Source organism: Schistocerca gregaria, chromosome 8 (assembly GCF_023897955.1).
Source record: "Schistocerca gregaria isolate iqSchGreg1 chromosome 8, iqSchGreg1.2, whole genome shotgun sequence".
Classification (NCBI taxonomy): domain Eukaryota; kingdom Metazoa; phylum Arthropoda; class Insecta; order Orthoptera; family Acrididae; genus Schistocerca; species Schistocerca gregaria.
In genome coordinates, this window is record NC_064927.1 from 214,169,768 (window position 1) to 214,194,680 (window position 24,913).

Sequence of the window (24,913 nt, forward strand, 5' to 3'; positions counted from 1 at the left end):
GATGATTCTGCTTAGAATTTCACTGTTCAATTCGTTATGCAGTTTAAACCTGTAATCTTTATTGTCTCTTGATCTTTATTATGCAAGTATTCTGATGCTGTTTGTAGCCAAGGATTTAAGGGTGTTTAATATGCTTACACGGTTTAATTTGAAGGCAGCCTACATCTATGTTATGGAACATATTAATGCCAGGTGTACTGTGCACATATTTCATATCTGTACTTTGCATACACATCTTGATGTCCTCACTTTCCTTTCTATTAGACCTGTGATTTAAATGAAAACATTTACACAACATTTATGCATTTTCGATGTGCATATAAAGATGTTATCAATAGAAGTGCATCTAGTTTGCAGAACTCTTGTAAATTAAACTGATGAGGGATAGGTTATAACAAATCGAAGGGACATAAGTATAGCTCTAAAATAGTTATTCTCTAAAGAAAATTTAATTAAATCCTTATCAAATATTAACCTCATTCCATTTAGAAGTTAAAAATTTTAATCAGGCATTGAGTTGTATCATGAATAACTCAAAATCACAAGCTAAAGTCCAGTATATAGTGACTGTTGTAGTTAGCTTTTCATGAATTTCTTCTTTCACAGCAAGTATCTCCAAAATTTTTCACTGTAAAATTTAAGAGCATCATCGTTTTCATATTTGTATTCGTTCTTAAAGTTAGAGGCAACTAATATTTCAGCTTTACTTTTCACAGTGGTTTGTGCTCCTTGAATAATTACAAATTTTAATGCAAAGTCCACTTGGATATAGTGGACTGATATTTAACAGCTAATAAATGAAGCCTGTAAAATGTCATTCTAAGTCTAGTTATAGGGACTCTTACCATCTTGTCCCTGCTAAGCTTGTCAAAGCACTTTCATACCATAAGGGACAATCAAAAAGTTTCTGTTCAAAGGCCGTACAGTCAAGAATCAATATAAAAAAATGAAGCAAAATTGCCATGGGCATTGAGGCAACCATCCTACCAATGAACCAGGTTGAAGATACCCATTTGGTAAAACACCATGTCCTACTGCACGAAGAAGTCCGTAGCGGCCTACTGCACATCCTCATCTGACAAAGAGTCATTGATCCTTCAGAGCCTTATTTAAGGGAACAAAAGCAAATGCAACTCTAAATCGATTTTTTAAATTTCATTTTGTACTGCAATTTATTATTGCAGCTATGGCTGCAATTCATTTATGTTTTCTTCACCAAATGATAATTGTATGGAGAGAGATCAGGAGTACAGGACAGATGCTTGTGTTTCCCACTTGAGTTGTTATAACATCTGCATCTTGGATCGAAGTGTGACCAGCACACCATTCCACAAAGATGGTTTTCAACAGACCTGTTGCACATACACATTTTTCATTCTCTGATGGAAGTCTACCAGTGTTTGTCTGTCAGCACCCAAGTAAACAACAACAGCGCACTGGTCCTGTTTGGATGCGTTTTGTAATAATGTCACTATAAATGACACACTAGTCCCTTGCCCACATGTTTTTGCTTATATATAAACATTGTAGTCATGCTATGTTGCACAAATGCTGCAGGAACGCCCTCAAATATAAACTTTTTCATCACCCGTTATAGTTTTATTTATTTGTTGGAGAATTCACACTTGATGCCCCATCTTTCACAGGTGCAGAAAGTTTCAAGAAGTCTTTTTCTGTCAACACTGTTTCTAAATTGCATTGTGCATGCTCTCATGTATCATAACCTTTTTACACTGAACAACAATACTGTAGTATTGAATTCCATTTTTAATACTTATTGCTACATTTCATTTATTGAATGAAACTCTCTTTAAGCACGCAGATGACACCATATGTGATAGTCCAATACATTTGGTTTGGGGTCTTTAACATTACCTTGTAAGTATTAAAGGAACGTTGGACATCACACTGGGACTGCAACATTTGTAAATGTTCTCAAATGCTTCAAAACATGGGACTATTTCTTGATCGGCCTCTACAGTGCTTTAAAATTACTAAATCTAAACAGCTATTTCATTATTTTTTCATACCATTGTATACGCCACTCATGATAGATGCTCCATTATAGCTTTGGCCACAATTCTTGCTTACGTCTAATTGCTTTCTTTTTATAAACTCTTATTAATTTATGTTAAGAGTTCTAAAGCAGCTTGATCTTAAACTTGGATATAGGAGGTAAATGAATCACACATCTTTACCTCTGAAGAATGTCTAGAACAGTGGTCGTCATACTTTCTTGCTCAAGAGCCAATACTGACACTGCTGAGTAGCACCTCAAGCCACATATTTATTCATCTTTTCTAATTAGTGACCTACATAAATTAATATTTTATGAGCCCCCAGTACACTCCCTATAGTAACAGTGTGATATGTTTGCCACCAGTCCCAAGTACTGGTTGTTGAAAGTCAGCACCTTTCAGAACACTTTCTATTGACTGTTCTCTGTTTTTGACTGCTGTGACCATCAGCAACGACATTGTTGTGACACTGTAATTGCCTCTTGTTGTGCTGTGTCTGTGAACATATGACTAAGTCTAATAACAGTAAATGTACCTATGCCTAAACACATTATGTAACATGAAATATGATCACAAATGTTTATTAAATGTTATGAATGTCATTTTTTTGCTGTATTTTAACAGGCTTAATTTAAATTCATGTTCCTTGCTGCAAACATGTGTAGCATTTGAAGATGATCCATTTTACTTCTGTTTAAAATTGACACCACAGTAGGTGATTGGCACGAGTCACGCACACCCCGCACGCCCTCAAGTTGCCAGTATTGAACGACAAACATTCTGCCTCTCATATCCTCTAACCCAGAAGTTCTGCATTACTTATCCCTCTGCCCCTGAGGTAAGTAGCAGATTTACTTAGGTTACGGCCAAATTCACCAGTGTCAATTAAAATTAAGCACATCTTAAAATTACACTGTCTCTGTAAGTATTTTTGTTTGTTACTGAGCACAGAAACTACATTCTTAAGAAGCTCTTAGCATTGGTTGTAGTTTTTGGATTCAACTGTTAGTTGCTAGGTGCACATTATTATAAAATACAGCTGAGAACTGCAGGCCACACAATCACTTGGTTTGGGCCTCATGCGTCCCAAAGGCCACAGCTTGACAACCAATGGTCTAGAACCATCTTTGATTACTTTGTCACAGAAAAAAAGCTTCAGCTGACTAATTAATTTTTATTAATTTTTCGCTTTTCTTTTTCAGTTTTATCTTTCCCTTTTCCATTTTTTTCCTTTTGGGTGCCAGGGCGTTAAACTGTACCATGGATGCTCCTGCAGTTCATCAGTGCCTCTGGGTGAGAAGTAACTGTACTTCAATCTCAATAGGGTAATTTTTGAAGAATTCACCAGGTGTAATTTTCAGACACCTGCTGTTCATTTTATAGCACAACTCGACAGGAAAAGTGTGACTATGTCTAGTCGTATAAAGTAACTCTTCTTATTAATTTGTAAATAATACAGAATGCTTCCAGAATGAAAATTTGGAAGCTAGAAGATGAGATACTGGTGGAAGTGTAGCTGTGAGGACAGGTTGTGAGTTGTGCTTGGGTGGCTCAGTCGGTAAAGTACTTGCCCATGAAAGGCAAAGATCCCAAGTTCAAGTCTCAGTCTGACATACAGTTTTAATCCACCAGGAAGTTTCAATACAGAATGTGATGTACAAGATAGGAATTCTAAGAACTGCTTTGTATTAAATATCCATCATTTAATTTCTAATGGTCATGTCTCTGTTCCCATTTGAATGATATACTGTAGTTATTAGTGTATGTTGAATAAAGCCTCAAATTTCTGTGAACTCAAGACTACAGATTGAGAGAATTGAGACCTTTTAGTGCATACTTGCTTCTGCACTCACCAACAAATTCACTGAAGTACGACTGTCCCTTCTTGTTTAAGTCTCAATTTTTTATTTAGTGCATATAAATTGTCATAAATTTTATAAATATGTAGAACATCATGTTTATTCCTAAATGCACTCTCTTTTCATAACAACATGTTTCTCCTCTGGGAAATAATTTATTTACATAAGGTTTACAAGTTGAAGTTAACGTATACATGCATTGAAACAAATATTTACAAAAACACAATTTACAAAACAGTGGTATTAATATATCACAAAAATAGTTTAACATACTAATTTTCATTTATTTTGTATTTCACAACAGTAAACTAGAAGAAAATGGAAGTAATTAGGTTGCTCTAAGCCTCATCTTGTGTTCCAACATAGCACTTTCACACAATGAGTGTACCATGATTTTTGTTTTCTCTGAATGTTAATCAATTTAGACATATGATATATGTTTCTGGGCAGATGACAGATAAAGGCAGATCATGCTGTATTCCCTCACTTGGTCACATTTATATGGCAGAATAAACTTTCCTCAACTAGAAGAAACATTTATGCCATTTTTAACATTGATTCTCATATGTATGATGTGCATCTGAAGTTAGAAACTCAGAGAACTCACATCTGGATGTGCTGTAAAGTGGGATAAATATGATCTTCCAGTGTTTGTGAGAGACTTGTTTCAAAAATGTGAACAGATTTTATTACTTCTCCTTATTTCATTGATGCCTCTACATTTGTGATGGATACCATGGTAGACTAATAAGGACTTACCTAAAATTAAAGTTGGAACTACAACAACTGTTTTACATTCATGAAACAAAAACAGATCATGATTCAAAGATTGAAAGTAGTCATAAGGGACACCTCTGACAGTGAACTCATACTAAAAGCAATAAACAGTGACAGAATTTTAAACTGGTTGGTAACTTACTGACAGCTGCAATGGTCACATATTTCCCCCACCTTTCTAAACACAGTGATTAATGAATGTCACAGAAAAGCTATACTGTATGCTATGGCTAAGTATAGCAAAATTCACTGCAGCTTTGGTTGATAGTATGACTAGTAGCTGCAGCAAAATAAACCACAGCAAGAAACTTAAATAGTTCTGAAAGATATTTATGAGACCACACAAGTACTGTTTTGACTGCATCTGTCATTCACTTCATGTAAGATATTCATTTCTTATTTGTATTTATACATATTCAGTAGTTTCAACAGCCTTAACTTGCTGAATCACAATATTAAAGTAATGTATATCACAGATAGAAAGTCGGTAGTTGCTGAAAGCTCTCACATATTAATTTCAAAGAAATAAAATGTTGAAGCATAATTTAATTTATTTTTATAATTGTTGCAAAAGTATCAAACAACTTTATATTATTCACTCTTTAGTATGCTGCTGAATCCCTATCATCATCAGAACAACTATCACCTTTTCTCTGCTGAATGCACAAGATTCAGCTTGTAAGTAGATATCTGTTGGATATATCATCAGGAAGGCATTTCTTATAACATTTGTCATTGCATAGCAATGAATACCATATTAATAAGCTATTTACACATATCAGAAATCTGACATGAGGTAGTATGTCTTGCAGTGTATCTTTCATATGCCATAAAACACGTGAAATATATGATCACAGTTCATCGTGCTGGGATGCTGTGGTACGAGAGGTTGTCATGAGCTCCCCATTCTGCTTGTGGTGGAGGTGGCCCCAGGACAACAGTCGGAGCTCCGCCACTTGCTCCCGATGTAACAAAGCTGCCAGCAGGCACTGACAGTGTGCGTGGAGGTGGCAAGCAGCGCCTCAGCTTCTGCTTGTATCTAATTAACAGACCAATCTAAATTATATGTTGCAACCATAACAGATAAGCGGCTCAAAAAAATTCATATTCAAGGCTATTATGAAGACAAAAAAGTAAATCCTGCTTAGTAAAATTGTCTAAACCATTTCTCTTACATTCTATGAAATTTTGAAAGAACTGCAGATGCTGACAACTCCGTGGCACAATATTTTGGTGTAGAGTCTTCTGGCCTTTTTCAGCCAGCAGGCCAGAGATTTTCAATATTTCATGTTCCATTCTCTCCAATTTCAATTATCTTAAGTGTCCATGAAAGGCGATTCTGTTGTTTCACAGGACAGTAGTGATCTTTCTAACACCCTGTGAGGTGGTGCTGTGTTAAGACTCTGGACTTGTATTTCAGTGAGGATGTGAAAGAAAGAAAAATTCACTTGCAACCATGTGCAACCATAGTTGAAGAGTCTACAGTAGGATACAGCTACTGAAAGTATCAATCAGTATGTGGTGTGGCATGAATAGAGAAATCTACAAGTGAGGAAACAAGTATGGTGAGCTTCAACACATAGCATAATAATTTCTTATAATTGTGAGTTGTACAAAATGATATCAATTTTATTTTATTTTCACACTTACAACATTTACGAGAGTTCCACTTACAAAATTTGAAGTCAATACATTCAGTAGTTTTCCTGTAACTAAGCAAAACTTGTAACAAACTTTTAACAGTTTGTTGAGAAAAAAGCTTGAAAACTGGCTCTGACATTTAATTCTGAAAACTAAAGTAAAGTAAAGCCTGTGGTGTAAGCTCTTGACTGGGCTATTGGCCTGCCTGTAGTTGTAGCAAGTCTCCACCCTGACACTAGAAGGGGAGAGTGATGGGTCCCTCACTGTGGCTGCCTTTTATCAGCAAGAAAGGTCTCTGGCACTAATTTGATAGCAGGTTAAGTGGGCCTGGAACTGTTCTGGAGGGAACAGAATGAGGAAAAATTTGTGTTCTTTTCCAGGATTGAAACTCCAGCTGGACTCTAGTGCTCTGCCCACTAGGTGCATTTATAAATTGATGAATAGAGCTCATTCAAATCAGAAAGACACACATGATTGCAGTTATCTAGCTTAATGTGATAATCCTAATTGGTTACTTAGGCACGAGAAGGGCTGTTCTTCACACCTACCAGTAAAGTGTCCATGTGCGGTTTGATGTGAACAACTGATTGTGAATCTGAAGAGAAGTTATTGTTTCTGTCTGATGTCAGTTAGGCTAAGTATGGTGAAAATGATGTCTGTTTAGCTTTAAATGAGTGGCACTTCATCTGCCAATGATTTTAGTCTTTGTGAAAGTGTAAGCAGCCTGTTTGTGTGCAGAGTTCATTAGTAAGTTTCATATTCTGTGGATCATTTGTACGATTAATCATAATGATATGGAACAACTCATTTTACTTTCACTTTAAACATCTGTATGTGCAAATGGCTATATGCTCATTATCAAATTTTTTTTTTAGAACTGTTGTGAATTAATGATCCCTACTCATCACTTTTTACATATTATAAAATCAGAAGCACACCTGCTCTCTTTAGACTATATGTTGGGGGTGTGCAGAATGGAAAGAACTGTGTTGTGTTTCACATTGCAACCTTGACTTTGACATTCATTTACAGTGTTATTCTGTTTGCTAAGAGAATGTGCTGAAAGTTACCTTGTGTCATTCTGTGTCAATTCTGGTGTGGGGAAATTTATTTAGCTGAATGTCGAAGCACAAATGAACAAAGCTGAACCAAACAGTAAAAATGCTCTGCATCACACATGAAGGTTCAAATCACTATCCAAAAATCCTGATTTAGCTTTTCCATGGTACCTCTGAAGCACTTAAGGCAAATGCCAGTATTGTTCCTTTGAAAAGGACACAGCCAATTTCCTTCCTTATTCTTCTCCAATTAGAGTTTGGGCTCCATTTCTAATTACCTTATCATCAACAGAACATGAAGCTCTAAACTTCCTTCTTTCTTTCCTTAATCTTTCATACTCTCATGCATTTGCGTGATAGACCCGATCTTTCACATTATGGCAATGATCTTTTTGATCTTCTTATGCAATTCCAGATTGCACCAGGCCTCTGGCTGACATAAACTTTATTGAGGCCTAAAATCATTCAGAGAGATTTTCTTTGCATTGTCCCAGTTTGCCAACATATGTGCAATGCACTGTGATCTGGAATCATGTCTTAGTAAAATGACAGATAAATTTTATAAAATGGAACACAGGCTATGTAAAACAGAAGCCAAGCGAGGTGGTGATGTGGCAAGAGGCTCAACTCATATTTTGGAGAAGAGTGATTCAAATCCGTTCTAACCATCCATTTGCACGATTTCCAGTGTCTCTGAATTGCTTACTGCAAGGGGCAGTATGCTTCCCACAGAACACTAGACTGAATCTGTCTTCCTTCTAAATCAGAAGATGAAATAGATCAATCTATGAGAAAAGTTAAGGAATGTGAACAAGAAATTAAGCCAAGGACTGGAAAACTAGAAAAGGGGTCAATTCACAATGATATCAATGTGAAATAATCCATAATTTGGATTACATCACATGATGCTTTTGACATATCTAAATAAAACAGCTGTGGAAACTTTGTCTGATATAAAATTATTCAATTTTCTTTACAGTGAGGAAGTAATGAAATGGTGACTCCATAGTTGACTACTTTAAGACTGAGAAAACAGCAATAGAAACTGTCATGATTGTTGTGTGTCTTATTACAGAATTCATGCACTAACTGTCAAGAAGGAATTAAAGTTTAGTCTTATTAAGAACACAAACAATGAGAATACAGAGATTTTTTTTTAAATGGAAGGGAGACAGACAGAGGTAGGAAAGAGAAAAAAAGACAGTTGGAGAAAGACAGGATAAGAATTAAAACTGAGAAGGGGAGAGTTAGAGCAGTTTTAAGTGTAGAGGTTGAAAATTTTAAACACTGTTGGTGATCATAATGGATTAAAAAGAAAGTCAGATGCAGGTCAACCCTGGTATGGAGGTTATTTGTATTGACAAAGAGGCATAATTTAGAACTGGTTACACTTTACAACTTAAGGTGTTTCTGTCTTGGCAATTTTGAAGAACTGGTTTACTGTGAATCTTCAGATTTGTGTGTGTGTGTGTGTGTGTGTGTGTGTGTGTGTGTGTGTGTGTGCGGAGCTGAGTTATTATCCAAAGATCACATGGTTTGTTCATTCGAACCATGGCACCCCACAATAAATCTCTCATTGTCTAGAATATACACAGCTACAATAAAATACAAGAGAGTTTAATTTATGGGGTAATGGGATTTCTCTCTTCAAATATACAATCACGCAGTGATTTTCACCCAATCTGGCATGCCCACCACAAAATCAATGTTAAATTATGTTGCCTTAAACAGTAATTTATTGCTGAAGTTATAATAGACATTAATAACCAAAGACAGAGAATCCCTAGTTACTACTAGTACATTTTTTTTGGTCACCACTGAAATTCTGTAGTCAGAAACTCTTTATGTAAGATTAGAAACGTTGTCCTAGCCTCCTTACTCACATCCCTCCCCTAGCTCCCCATAAGACTCAGTGGTTATAAAACAAATGTGATGTTTAGAACATGTCACCACTGTTAGACTGCTCTGGTGTTCTTAATGAAGAAGTGTGTAGAACAGATTGCACGTTATGTGTTATTTGGTTCTTTTTATTCTCATGAGTCTACAACTCTATTGCAATGAAGGCTAGTTTTAGATTATTGGTTGAGATTGTGGTACATAAACTATGAAAGTTGACATCAAATATTTACTAACAGGTCCTTCTTTGTCTTTTATCAATTCTTAGTCTTCTCAAAGTTGGACTATGGATGCATCACATTTTCACCTGCATGACTGTCAATTTTGCGTAGCTCTTACATGATTCACCACTGCAGAACCCATTTGGCTACTGGTACATTCCCCAATAATCCATTTACAAGCCTCTATGCAGAAGGTGTCATATTATCACTGTCATTCTGCTGTGTTGTACTCCTCTCCAAATATGCTTGTGAGTGTCCCCTATGTTGCCAGCCATATTTTATCATTTCTTCGAAAATGCTCTTGACTGGCAATGTGAGGCCACTACTGTTTCTTAGTTGTCTCCCAGAGTTTGTTTTTGTATGGTACTATGAAAGCCTGAGCTCACTTTACCCACTATATTCCTGACAAGGGGAGGAGGGGGGGGGGGTGTTTTGTGAGAGTGTCTTCCCTACCCCCATCCCTCCTCCTATGGCTCCAAGATCATTTTGGTACCTCTTTGCTTCCAAAGAACATTACTCTAGATTCAATCATTCACTCTAAGGATAACTATGAAACCACTCAGCTTCCAATAAAGACTACTCCGGCTTTGATTGCTTGCTCAACATTTCTGGATGTTCATATGCAGTTTGAGAATAACGCCTTAATTTGCACCAGTGGCTGTAAGGTTGACCAGGCACAAGATGCACCTTTCTTGTTGGCAAAGAGGTTTCTATATATCACCTTTTAAACTAGTTCTCAGTATTTACCTCCGAGATGTTTCTTTTCATTAGGTAGATGTTTCTTTTCATTAGGTTATCTTGTACATTGAGCTACACAGAATCTCTACATCTGTTGTATGCTCTGCAGAGCCTCTGTGCAATGTACACATACCATCCTTGGTGGTTATTTTGGACTTCTTTGATAGGATCACTATGGTAGAGATTATAAGTGAAGGAGTCAGACAGCTGGCAGAAGCCATCTGTCAGGTAGTCTTTGCAGCTCATCTTGACACTGGTGGAGCCTTTACCTGCATGGAGGATGATTATGTCATGATTTGTTTTGAGATTCTGACTGGTTGTTATTTCTTCTATTGAGTGGTTAGTGTTCTTGGGAAGGGTTCCAGTGAAAGATAGTGAGGCTATGTAGGAAGTTAGGAATTGCCCCGGAACGTAACCAGGGTTGGTCATGTGGAAGGGGGAGAGAGTCATGGTTGGATGGTGGTATGAATTGAGAGAAGCTAAGTCAACATTGGGATTAGATTGGCTTTGCTTGGACAGACGGGTAGCAAAAGAGTTTCCATTGTGGGGATGAAGAGAAGGAGAATACGCCTTTGACAAATCCAGCTAGATTAAACTTGGCTGTGGCACTGATGGTGGGGCCTCTAGACAGAAACAAAACTTACATAGGATTGAAATTTTTCTGGTAAGATTAACAACAGCATTCTGCATTTCTTTGGATTCTGGATACTATGGAGAGTCTATCTCCCTCCTCTCCCCAATAACTCTCCACATACCCACCTTCTCCATGCTCCCCAAAATCCACAAACCCAACTATCACGGATGCCACGCTGTAGCTAATTATTGTTTTTATACTGAAAGTTATCTGTTCTTGCTGATCATCTCGAACCAATTGCCCAAAGCTTAGCCTCTCACATCAAAGATCCTAACCACCTCCTTCATTGACTCTCCCTCATCCCTCCCCCTTTACCACCTGGATCTTTACTAGTCACTGTTGATCCCATCTCTCTATACTGCAACATTTCTCACCCCCCATGGACTTGATACTACTGAACTCTACCTTTCCCAATGTCTTTCAGACTCCAAACCCACTACACCATACTAAATATATCCTCACATGCAAGTACTTCTTCTATGAGGGAAGCTATACAAACAAATCTGCAGCACAGCTATGATTACCTGCTTGGCACCCTCCTATGCCAACCTTTCTACCGGCCATCTAGAGGAAACCTTCCTAACCTCCCAATCCCTTTGTCTAATTCAGGTTCACTGATGATATCTTCCTGATCTGGATTCTGGGCCAAAACAAATCCCCATTCATCCACAGCTGTGACACCTCATCTTCACTTCACCTGGTCCTCATTAACTCAATAGACCAACTTCCAGGACATTGATCTCCATCTCTCTGATGGTTCCATCCACACCATATTAAACTTAGTAGCCTGAATTTTGACAGCTGTCACCTCTTCAATCCCAAAAAATCCCTACCATAGATCCTGGCTGTCCATGGACAATATACACGCAGTAATGAGAATTCCCTTGCCCAATACGCTGGATGACTTCACAGAAATACAGTACCCCCAAAACTAGCCTCAAACATATTTCCATGTCATACCTTCACACACCCCTAATCCTTCTACTATGCTCAATAATCAGCTACAAAAGAGCAGGTCCCTCATCACCTATTATCACCCTGGGCTGGAGCAACTGAACCAAATCCTTTGCCAGGCCTTTATTATCTATCATTGTGCTCATAAATAAGAGACATCGTACTCAAGGTCTTTCCCACTCCTCCTAAATTGGTATTTCATCATCCACTCAAGCCACACAACATTCTTGTCCATTCCTATGCCACTCCCACACCCTACTATTAGCCACAGAGATCATATCCTTGTGGAAGACCCAGATGCAAGAGCTGCCCAATCCATCCACCCAGCATTTCCTACTCCAGTCCTGTCACCAGCTTATTCAATTCGATCAGAAGCAGAGCCACCTGTAAAAGCAACCACGTCACATCCCAACTCTGCACCAATCACTGCCGAGCTTTTTATGTCAGCATGACAACCGATCAGCTGCTCACCACATTGTATGATCACCACCAAACTGTGGATGAGAATGAAGTTGACTGTCCAGTGACACATGCTCAGGTCCAATGGCTGGTTTATAACCCATGCCACCTCTATCCTTCCCTCCAGCATCAGTTTGTCTGAACTATGAAGACAGGACTTACCCTTGCAATGCATGCTTTTTACCTGTAACCCTCCTGGTCTCTGTCTCTGCTAATCCAATATCCCCAAACTCTCTATCCAACAGTTCCCCCTTCCTCAGTCCTGTTACTCCCTCCCCATCTACACTTCCATGTCATCTGCATCATGCACCACAACTCACCATCTGTGGTACCCATGAGTCACATGCCTAGCCCATGCAACTGCCACCCCTCCCTCCAGCATTTCTTGCCAGCAAAACTGCTGTCTCCCTCTGAGCCACTAGCTTCATATCTCCAACACTTCATCCTGCTTTTGCACATCCAGCTAGAACAATGTTAAGTGCCAGTGTATATGTGCATGCATTTGTGTGTGTGTGTGTGTGTGTGTGTGTGTGTGTGTGTGTGTGTGTTTTTGTGTGTGTGTATTTGTACTCTAGCTCGTCACAGGGTTTATTCCAAAAGCTATCAAGTTTTCTTTCTCTTTGTGCATGCTTGTCGATGGCTCAGTGATTCTTCTGTTATTTGGTGAGGGGTCTCCTTTACTCCTAAATTATTTACATTCTGCAAGAACTTTCCTTATTATATGCACAAATATTACAACCTGAAACTGACACAAAAAACTTACATGTTCTGTTGCATTCCTCAAGGTGCAGTTGTTGTTGTACCTGCCAGTGTATACAGCATGGGACTATTAAGTATTTTAGAGTTTCATAATTTGTAGATTTTTGTGATGGACTTCATTTTAGGTCCTGCAGCAGATTTGATTTAAGGAAAGATCATATAGAAAAGACTCAATTGTACAATGTTAATCTGGAAGTGCCCCTATAATTCACTAAATAAGTCAGTTAATGATTTGGGTTCCCAGAGATTTGCTGTATTCATTAGTAGGATAATTAGAGAATGATATTGTACCGATATAAGTGGTGACATGGCTGTTAAGACGGTCTCCATCAGAACAGATCTGTCTTCCACACAGAATAGGGGTATTATATAATGCATCAGTTCAGATAATAAAGATATCAAAACTAATGTGAAAGAAATTTAAAGGGCATCTGTAAAGCATGAGCTTACTTGAATTAGAATCTCAGTTTTACCTCTTATTTTACACTGGAGTGGAAAACAGATGAGGATCTTATATAATTAATGTAGTTTTTTAATTTAGATGTTTTTATTCTTCTCTCCAAAGGTTTTTGTGCATTTTTCCCCTGTTGCAACTTGCACATGCTTCATTATCAAGGAAGCTAATCCTATATAACACTGTGATCATCAGTAATTGACCAACATGATCAGTTTTCTCTCATCTTTATTCTTTCTGCGACTGATAGAAAAGGCTTTTTCACTAACCCACACATGCTTATAATGAATTTTTCTTATCTCTTTAGATTATTTATAAAACTCTTAAATTAATTATCTGTTGTTTGTCACACAGCATTGAAGGACACAAGATACACAGATAAAATAAAATGGTGATCACTACACTTCCATCACAACTTTGGGGGGGGGGGGGGGGGGGGAAGGCATACACAAAAGGGGAAGGAAAAGACTAGATCTTGTAGTTCATTTTATACAGAAGTTGGAAATGCTATTATCATATCAGAAAATAACACATATTTCTGAGCTTTCATGGAAATGGTTTAGTAATCTAAGAGAGAATGACATCATCATTTGGTGATGTTGAAACTTCTATTTCTTCATATATCATTAGGTTTGTATTAAATAAAAGAACTGGAATTGCACTTACCCACTATAAAGGCAGCATGTGACAATAACAGCAATTAGAGCTGCCGCACCAACAAAGCCAGCTATTGCCAGCACCCACAGCTGTATCCACGATGCTTCAGCCTTTGCAATAGGTGGAGCACATCTCTGCAATATAAAATAAATTGCTGCTGCAATTGCTCAATCAAATGCTGCCTTCTAGTTATTCAGTTATCTTTGTTATTTGCCACTGCATTTCCATATCAATGGTTCAAATGGCTCTGAGCACTGTGGGACTTAACATCTGAGGTCATCAGTCACCTAGAACTTAGAACTACTTAAACCTAACTAACCTAAGGACATCACACACATCCATGCCTGAGGCAGGATTCGAACCTGCGACAACAGCAGCAGCGCAGTTTCGGACTGAAGTGCCTAGAACCATTCGGCCACAGTGGCCAGCTCTATATCAATGTGGTATTTAATATATACAGGCCTAGGCTGAAGTTGAAGTGTGCACCCGACCAGTGTGAATTTTGTGAAAATAAACTTGCAAGAAAAGCATTCAAAAGCATTTTTTTTAATGGAAAGGCTGAGCTGCAGCACAGGCAGCATCAGGGTGTCATTTATCCTATTTCACAGAGTCAGAGGGCCACTCCTCTTGTTTGATTCAGAAACCTGATGTCACCGTGTGATTTTTGCAGTCATAGACTTGTATCCAATTCCACAGCCAGCGGAGTTATTGGCAAAGTTGCAGGAGGGAGGAAGGGGTGCGACAGAGGAGGGGTGGACAGTATTTTTCCCAGATCACCAACTTCTCAGACTTATTTACTACTCAGTACCCACTGTGGGCTTTACCAGTTTAAGCATTTGGCTTTTGGAATCTCATCTGTGCTGGGAATTTATCAACAATATTTGGAGCAGTTGATTCAGGACATTTCTTGTTCAGTGAACTACCTTGGTGACATCTGGAATTCACATTCTACACAAGCGGAGCATTTATTAAATATACAGACAATTTTCCAGTATCTTCTGAAGAATGGCCATTATTGCAAGCTGATAAAAGTGCAATTTTAGCTCCCCAGGCTGCACACATCTGCCATCCTCTTCAATGGCTTCATCAGGAGGACATTTAGTTTGTCTGGTCTGTGGATTTCAGCAGGATTTTCAGTCCCTCGAGCTGTGTTTGTGCTCTGCTCACTGCTTGGCTTCTTTTATGTTAGCTAAACCATTAGCCTTGGAGAGTGACATGCCCCAATGTGGCACTAGTGTCGTTCTGTCCCACAGAACCCAGATGGGACCAAACAGCTCACTGCTTACATGTCAAAGACACTTTCTATAGTGCTGAGGAATTACTCACAGATGAGAATGAGGTGCAGGCTATTGTTTTTCGGTATTAAAAACTTTCACATCTTCATGTATGGGGCAAGGTTCTTCCTCGTCACTAACCACAAACCACTGGTTTCCTTACTTGGCCCTCATTCCAAGGTCCCAGACAGGATTGTCCACTGACTGCAGAGCTGGGTCCTCTTTCTCAGTTTTACTGCTCCACTACTCAGCATAAAAAATGCTGCCAGTGGGGGCCGATCTACAGTTCACATGTCAGGAGGTTCTTGTGCACTCAGATTGGACAATACTTTGCAGCAAACCTTTTTGGATTTTCCATTGACAGCATGAGAGGTTGCAACAGCCTTGGCCGCCATCAATCGCAATATCAAACGTCTAGAGTGAGCTTGTGAAGCCTGTGCACAGAAGCTGACTGCACTGCTGTGCCAATTTTCTCCTTGGCCAGCCCTTGGTGCAGGGTGCACATCAATTTTATGGGTGCATTTTTGGGCAGCATATAGTTTTTGGCAGTCAATGCCTTGTCTTGTTTCTAGTACGTAGCCAAGCTATCCTTCACTTCACTGACAGTCATTGTTCACACATTGTTCATCACTTCTGCTATTGAGAGATTTCTCAGGAACTTTGTGTCCAATAAAGGTTATTAATTTATGTCACAGGAGTTTGAAGATGTTTGTCTTCCCAACTGTCATCCCAGCATCTGCTCATTGCCCCATTTCAGCCTGCCTCTAAGTATGTTGAAGAACCAAATAAAGAAATCCACATCTGCCTCTTCTCATGACAATGCATTGTCGCATTTTCTGACTACATACAAGCTGACACCTGTCAATACGTGCAGTCTCGCAGAATGCTTGCTTGAGCACCAGCCGTGAGGTCTCCTGGATTTTTTGCACCCTGGTTTGCATGTCCTGGGCCACCATGGCTTGCTGTGTTTTCCCTCCAGGGTGCTGTTCATCCCCAGTCTTTTGGTCAGCAACAGTAAGATGTTCAAAAGTATTATTTTGTTCCTACTTAGTGCCTTTTTCACAAAACACAAACAGCATATAGATTCTCTGTATGGCTTTTAAAAAAGGCTAAGCAAGAGCACTGTAGCTACACAGTTCTTTTATGAAGTATATTGCCTGTTGGACCACAGGATGCAAACTGAAGCTATATTTTTAGACCTGACCAAAGTATTTGACAAAGTAAGCAATAGCTTACACATCATATAGGGGAGCCATTTACGCATCTTATAGCAACATATTTATTCAATCATTAGCAATGCACTAAACTGACATACAAATTAGATGAAAGAAAGACATCAACTTTCAATCCGCCAGTGAACCATTAGTGCAAGGTATGCCTCAGTGCTCAATTCTTGCTCTCTTTCCCTTCCCCATATTATATTAATAACACTGCACACCTAATAATGCCCACATTATAAGCTATATAGGTGACACCCCAATCTTATCCTATAGTAGAGAATATAAGGAAGTAGAATCTTTTGCTACTAGTGATGTAAAATAATTAATGAAATACTTGAACACTGAGGGCCTCAAGGCGAATGTCACCAAATCTTAATTATTGGCATTTAAAACAGGCTGTTCTCACCAAGGTATATATAGAAAGTTCTCACCACACCAGTGTAAACAATGTACATAATATCTTAGCAACAAAAACCAGCACTGTAAAATTCTAAGTGTGTATGTTGATGAAAATTAATTTTGCAGGTGGAAAAGTCAACAGTGGCTTGTATCTGGTTAGCCAGCTCACCAATACAGTTCCTAGTCAAACATTAGAAATAGTTTACTGTGAAACAATTTACAGCATCCTTAGTTACAGCTTGTTTTATTGTGCTGTGCAGCTGATGCCCACTTAAGAAGAATATTGCTGTTACAGAAATGACCAACAAGACTTATGCAGGGGACAGGCCTTAGATAAAGATGTCATGAAGTATTTGTGCATCACAAACAGTTAACTATATGTACTTCATACACATTTAAATTCCTTAAATTTTTTGTTATCCAACTGAAGTTATCATGTACAGTATGTACATGAGCCCAATGCCAGAACAAACTATTCCTACTTTTGGAAAAGAACAAAATTAAAAATTATGGATAGGAGCCCTTGCATCAATGGATTGATTTGGTTTACCAAACTACAAAACTATTTAAGAACATGTAAGGGACTGATTTTAAAAATGAATTAAAATCTTTTCTAATAGAAAAGTGTTTATATTCAATGAATGAATTCCAAGACAATGCTAGTGACATGAGAAGATCAGTCATAAAGTAATAAATGTATAAAATAGATGTAAGATGCAACTATAATGGTACATATTATTTTGTAAATATAATCTGTCATATTGTTTCATATTGTTATGTCTGACATTCGTAAAAAGCCATCATTGTGCTGGTTTCATGCAAAAAAATCTAAATAAATAAATAAAAATCTGAGACAATCAGTGTGTAAACTTGGCTCTGACTCATATAACTGTCCATAATTTGAAAGGAGAATCTTCTAATGACTGAATTCCCTGTCAGGCACATTCTGGTGACTTACTCGGTAGCATAAAATGTCAACAGATGGTAGTACCACTTTCAGAATAAAATGAAATTTTTATTCTCTATAACTTCTCAATGACAGGAAGAAAAACAAAGTAAAAATTGTAATGAAAAGTGTCTCCCTCTGGCAGTATTAAAATTGAAGTGACTAAAATTGAGCCCTTAACTAAGAAAGATCAGCACTGAAAATCAAAAATGTGCAAATCCATGTGTTCAGTCTGTCATATATTGTGGCATTATAAGCAAAACAGGCTGAAGTTGTAGTTTGAATTTTTTAACTAGGCACAACCTGCTTTGCTCTGGTGTGTGCTGTATATCATAAATTAAGGCACAAAAGTTGCATAAATATGAGAATGTTTGGATGAAAGTATAATTAATGTGCATAGTAGCATACGATAATGAAACAAGTAAACCATTGGTTGTAAAATTTAGACACTCAATGTCACTATGCTGTCTCATAAATACAATTTGGGGACTATATAAACAGATATTTAGAGATATGTTGTGTATTCAGTATAACTTATCTTTACTTACTGACTCAATAGTAATCAAAGCATTAAGATTTTCTTGTAGACCTTTGTATGAAAACAAATACAAAGAACAGGGCATTGTCAAGAACTGATGTAATAACCAAATCCCAAATTACATTAAAGGCTTGACAGGAAAACACAACAAACTGTTTTCTATATGGAAGTAATTACTGTTAACAGAAAAACTGGAGAGCGGTTATAATGTAATGAATAAATAATATAAAAATTTAGTAATAAAAGTAACAACTCACCAAATAGTAGAGGCATCAGGAGGTCAGGATTATGACAATGAAGGATGTGTTGTGAGGACAACTCCCATCTGTGTAGTTCAGAGAAGCCACTATTGGGGATGAGGGTGGACAGACCCAGATGTCATGAGTTCTAAAGTAGCTATTTAGAACCTAGTATGTTGTGGTCAGTAACACATTCTGCCACTGAGTGGTCTGCTCTGTTCTTGGGCACAGTTGGGTAATGGTCATTCAGTCAGGGACAGGTGGTTGGTGGTCATGCTCAAACAAAATGCTGTGCAAAAACTGCAGTATAATTGGTATATGACACAACTGCTTTCACAAGTGGCCCTGCCTCTGACTGGACAGAATCAGGATGTGCTGGGTAGGTGTATTCGACAGATTTTGCACCTGGGTGTTCCACAAGGATAGAGCCCATGTGGCAAGAGATTGGGACTGGGTGTGACATAAGGATGGGCAAGGATATTGCATAGACAGTGGACAGCATAATACCATTTTAGGAGAGTGCTTGGGAAGGGGTGTGGGCAGGATGTTCCTTATTTCCAGGCACAATGGTAAAAAGTCAGTGCTGTGTGCTGTGGTAGGTATAACATACAGATTTTGCAGATATGGCTCGGTTGTAACCACACAGGAGATAGTGGCCAGGAGTGGGGAAGGGAGGGGGGCAAGGGGTAGGTAGTGAGGGAGGGAGGGTGGGAGAGAGAGAGAGAGAGAGAGAGAGAGAGAGAGAGAGAGAGAGAGAGAGAGAGGCTCAACAAAGGATTTTTCCAAAAGGCAGCAAAATTTTCACTCCTGTTATGTGCCAGTCACAATAACTCAACACTTCCACTGTTTGGTTTGTTGCTACCTCTACTTTAAATTTATTCAGTTCTGCCAGGACTTTCAATTGCCATATTACTCTCAAAAATTACAATGTCAAGGAGGTGCTTTGTCTGTCCTGCTATAAATACCTGCTAAACATTGTAATAACTGAAAATGAAAATTAACTTTACATTTTAAGTAACATCTATGACAGGTCATTGTCTTTTCATGAAAGGAACATAGTAGTTGCTCATCTCACCTGCACTGCCTGAACTCCAAAGTCACTGTACACTTTATCAAGGTCAGAATTGCCAGAGTCTCGTAGTAATGACTCCATATCTTTTAGATCATAACTCTCTTTTCCCACTAGTTGGAAGCAGGAACTGTAATATGAAATTTAGGAATAGCACTTAAAATATGACTTTACTTATATCTGTTTCTTTAAGTCATGATAGTGAAAAAACCTAATTGAATAATATTTGATGATGACAAGGACAGACTATTCAGCTAATATAATGTAAGATATAAGATTAACAATCACACATGTATAAAATGTTACGTTGATGGAACCTGGGTTGTGTAAGATCCCACATGTACCATATGCTAATGATAAAAAGACGTTGTTCATAACTGACTGACATGAAAGACACATCACTTACAGAGAACAGAGATTAATAACTGAAAGTGTGAAACCAGGTCAGAACACATAGAAAACCTGCACCCAACAAAATAATAATGAGTCTGGTGTAATCAACAGATGGTAAATTACAATTTATTATTCTCACTGTCAATTTTCATGCACTATGGTGGATTGAAGCTACATACAAGATAAAACCTGTAAAGAAATATAGAATGGTGAATAACTTTTCATTCTATTAGCAGGATGATTTACAGCCTACAAAATATACCTTGTACTACCAAAATCCAGGCTTCCATCATCCTTGCTGTAGAACTGTGTATCATACACATTCAGACTGACTGGAAGCAAAAGAGCTTTTTCGACAGCTCGCTGGAACTCAGGTAGAAGTCGACGTATCACTGTAGGTGGCCGAGTGAAGACAAATCTCAGAAGATCACGATCTCGAACTACAAATATCTGTAAAATAAAGAAAAGTTTTCTCTTAAACTTTAAATTACAGTGTTGTTTGGCTTCATTACTTATATAATAAACTCTATTTTATATCTTCACTGCAACACAGTACAACATACAGGAGATTCGAGATGATCATGTGCCTCTTATCTGACAGTGTGCGTGGCCAGTGAGAGTGTTTGTTTGTAAAGGCAATAGTAACTTTGAAATTAATTGAGATGCAGGATGATAAAATGGTATTTTTGTTTCTTGGTGTTTTGATTTCTTGTCAACCATGGAGGAAGCAAGAATTATGTTATCTGTTCCAAGTCTCATATTCTTGGATATGCAAACAACACAATCTGTTTCCTTCCTAGTGTATAATGCAATACAGTTGTGTCACTATTACACGTCACACACTTTACTTGGTCAGGCTAAACTTAATTTTGTAATATTAAGAAATTTACAGCTATCAATGTTAGCAGTTTTCTGTCTCTTTTAGGCCAGTTTTGCCTTGTTATGCTGCCAATTTTAATTTGTCATTGTGCTCTATAAAACTAATCTCAAGAGAGGGTCACAAATAGTTATCTCAGTAGCTTGTGTCCACATACACTGTCAATGACATACAGCACTGAGTGTAGAGCAACCAAGATCAAAGGCTAAGGCAATATTGGAAATATTATTTCATGTCACTGCTTACTTCTATGTAACATAGACTGAAATTTACTGTTTGTAGATAGAAAAAAAGTAAGAAAGCTGTCTGCCCACGACAGTGTGGTTTTATGGCATTACTATTCCAAACTATAGTCAAAGTGTTTGTAGGAGACAAAATATAAAATCAAGTCAAGTGTTCATGAGACTAAAGAGCAAACAAATCCCTGTCCCTGGATTGCATTACAATATGTGTTTGTACTGTTTGTAACATAAGCTTAAAAAAGTTTTGAAAATAGAAAGTGGTCAAACTTTTGTTATGAGCAAACTGTAGGTGATACTTTTTTTTTTTTTAAGATTCATAGACCAGCATCAAGGGGCAACCTTATCTGGAGTCTGAAAGGACTGGAGCACTAACAGAAATCTGAAAATTTGATTCACCTTGCTGAGTATGCTAAAATTACTGGATCTGAAGGGCACTGATCTCGAGAAAATGCAATATACCTGCAAGATATGCTTTGTGCCAATTGTCTACAAACTGTGTTGAACTGTTAGAATATTTTGTGTACCTAATATTGAAACTGACATATATAGGATCTATTAAATAAACTTTTATACATTTTGGGGGAGATTCTTCACACCAAACTGAGATGATAAGTCCCTAAAAATACATGTAACAAATCCTTTTGTAATTAGTTCTCTACTCAGAAATCCATAACCAGTGCTTAAAATAATTTCCACTGCCATCTACCCATCATGCACAGGCACTCACTGAATTGCGTACGATCACAGGAATTGCCAGTCCTTTCTGGTGTTGTAGGAGTCATACCCAAGACCTGTTATGAACTGGATTTATCTCTAATTTGAAAAAAAGAAAATAAGGCAACTGTTGTACTCTTTCAAAAACTTTTGGATTGTGTAAAGTGGCTTTGCAGGATAACATGACATACTTATAAAATACCTATGTGTTAGGAATGTCTACTGAAGAAGCCAGTTGTTCTAGGTAGATTCAAAATAAAATCTTGTAATATGAGCTGGGAGCAGATACAGACTTACAAGCCTGTCTCCTGCAATTCCAGCACACATATAATACTCACCACCCTCTGGTGGAGCGCATGTGTATAGAAACAAACTGGTGTGTGTGTGTGTGTGTGTGTGTGTGTGTGTGTGTGTTACACCTGTGATCTGATCTGTGTTTCTGTAAAAGCAATTGCCGATCCTTTCTGGTGTCATGGGAGTCTTGCCCAAACTCAAGTATGTTGTCTCTAATTTGAAAATAAGAAAAGAAAACAACAGGCAACACATGACACTAAACAAAGATGAGTACACAAAGCATTTAGTGAGGGCTACCACATACTGTTTGCTGAGGTTGGTGTTCTTGTAAATGAGGTAATTTAGGCCTGACTTCTGCCAGAGAACTTATATGTATGAATACTATATTTGATTAGTTAAATTATGTGTGTCAGTCTCAGATCACATGAATGGTATCATTAGCTGTTTTGACTCATTACCAAGTCACCATAAGATGATTTGAAAGAGTTACATATAACCTGTCAGGTGAAAAGGTCCCAAGAAGTGCTCACTCACTGAACTAAAGAAGAAATGTATAATTTAAAAAATTCAAAGTGTGGTCACTGTGTTTCCATAACGCAGAATGCGTGCTCTGCATATGAATAATCTGTTTTTATTTGTGAGTCTAGTCTGTTTTAGTAGCATGTTGGCAAATTTTGTACCAGTTGTTTGATGTAGGAGATAAATGAAAGACAGGATCAGAAATATGGAATGTGTCGAGAGTGGGAAATATGTTTCACAAATATGTACTGACAAATAAAAATTTGTTATGATCCATCATCTAAACTTAGATTTCTGCTTTTTGTCAGCAGCTGTCTAAAGAAATAGGCTATTTAAGCATACTGCCAAATTTGACTTAATTAAGGAGAAACATATTTAATCTATATTTGAAAACACACTATCTGTCAGACAATCGATTTCTATGACCCGATAAACACACAGTTTCATAGTTGCATATTTCACCCCTTTATGTGCTAAAGATATATTCATTGCAGGATAACACAGGTCACTTTTCCTCCTAGTGTTGCACTTGTGACTGCCTCTGTTACTCTCAAACTCAGGACGGCTGCTGATAACAAATTTCATAACTGAATAATATACTGTGAGGCTGTGGTTATATCCCCAACTACCTAAAAAGATGCCTGCAAGAAGTGAACTCCACATATGATTCTAATTACATCCTTTTGTTCTTTTTGCTTAAGTGAGGAGTTACAATAGGATATTATCCCATAAAACATCAATGAATGAAAATATGTAAAATATGTTGATTTACTGACTTCTGTATCCCAAAAGCTAGCAGCTATTCTAATGGTAAAAGCAGCCACACCTAAACATTTTACCAGGTCTACTACATCATTTTTTCGTGTTTAAATGTTCACCTGTTCATCAATATGCACATCCAAGAACTTTCTACCTTGTTTATTATTTCTTATTGGTACACTAGGTTAATAGGACATGCAAAATTTTTCTCCGTTAATGCTTTATTGATCATTTTCAAGACAAAGCTTTATCACCTACAAACAGGACTAATTCTGTTCCCTGATTAAAATAGAATGGCACATCGCTAACACACAGCAAGAACTGCAGTGGGCCTGTGATTGAACCCTGCAGACTCCCACTGTAATTTCTTTCTGTGTAGGTAATGTGGTATCTTTCTTTGTATTCCATGCATTCTCTTCTCCTTCCCAAAAAAATAACCCAACAATCCTGCATTCTCTTTCTTAAATAAGAACAAAATCAGGCACATGCTGAACTACATATTCCACAAAAACTTAGCTCCCTTATTAGAATATTTTGCAGTCAAATGCTTTTGGCAAGTTACGGAAGGTCTCAACAGCTGATATTCTATCATTTAAAGGTTTTATAATGTTCTCAATTAATGTATAAATAGCTGATTCAGTAGAGTGGTCCTTTGGAAACTCAGACTGTGATTACTACACAGGTAGGTGACAAGCCTTGAAGACATTACCTTCTCAAAAAATTTAGAAAATCATGTAAGGAGTGACAATGGGCACTAGTTATGGAGTCAATATTCTTGTAGGGAGGCTTAACAATGTCATATTTCAATATGTGAGGGAGAACACCTGAATTAATGATGCGTTGCATAAATGATGAAGAACATTACATATTACATACAGAACCACAACTTTTTAGGTACTCATTGGGGATATTATCCACCTCACATGAACTTTTGCGGACAGGCACAATTAAATTGCACACACCTTTTGTCAGAAAATGAAAGAGAAACACACACCATTCATTCACACAAGCAAATATACCTCATGCAAACATGATCAACAACTCCAGCAGGTTAGACCAGAATGCAACTTTCACGTGTAATGGAAGCAGCAATATGGAGGGGGGCAGGAAAGGGGGATGGATAGCAGTGTACATGTGGGAGGAGGAGGAAGACTGTCTGGCACAGTGTGCAGGAACTAGACTGCCAACAGGCACAGTGTCAGGAGGTCATGGGACAGGGAGGTGGGGAAAATGAATAAAAAGGAGAGGAGCAAAGGAAGAAAGGTGGGTGCGGTTGGCAGAGGGGAGGAGGTGATAGGACAGAAG

General features: G+C 37.9%; 1 protein-coding gene across 1 annotated transcript in view; it reads right to left on the reverse strand.

The window, feature by feature from the left end:
* Window positions 1-3,700: 3,700 nt before the first annotated feature.
* The window catches only part of LOC126284301 (cadherin-23), a 391,034-nt gene continuing 369,821 nt past the window's right edge, over window positions 3,701-24,913 (reverse strand). Inside the window, exons 27-30 of the mRNA XM_049983132.1 lie at window positions 20,466-20,653; window positions 19,817-19,940; window positions 14,135-14,259; window positions 3,701-5,693 (exon numbers count right to left, since the gene is read on the reverse strand). Of these exons, the coding sequence (XP_049839089.1) occupies window positions 5,513-5,693; window positions 14,135-14,259; window positions 19,817-19,940; window positions 20,466-20,653 (618 nt within the window). The 3' untranslated portion in view covers window positions 3,701-5,512. The remainder of the gene's footprint in view (window positions 5,694-14,134; window positions 14,260-19,816; window positions 19,941-20,465; window positions 20,654-24,913) is intronic.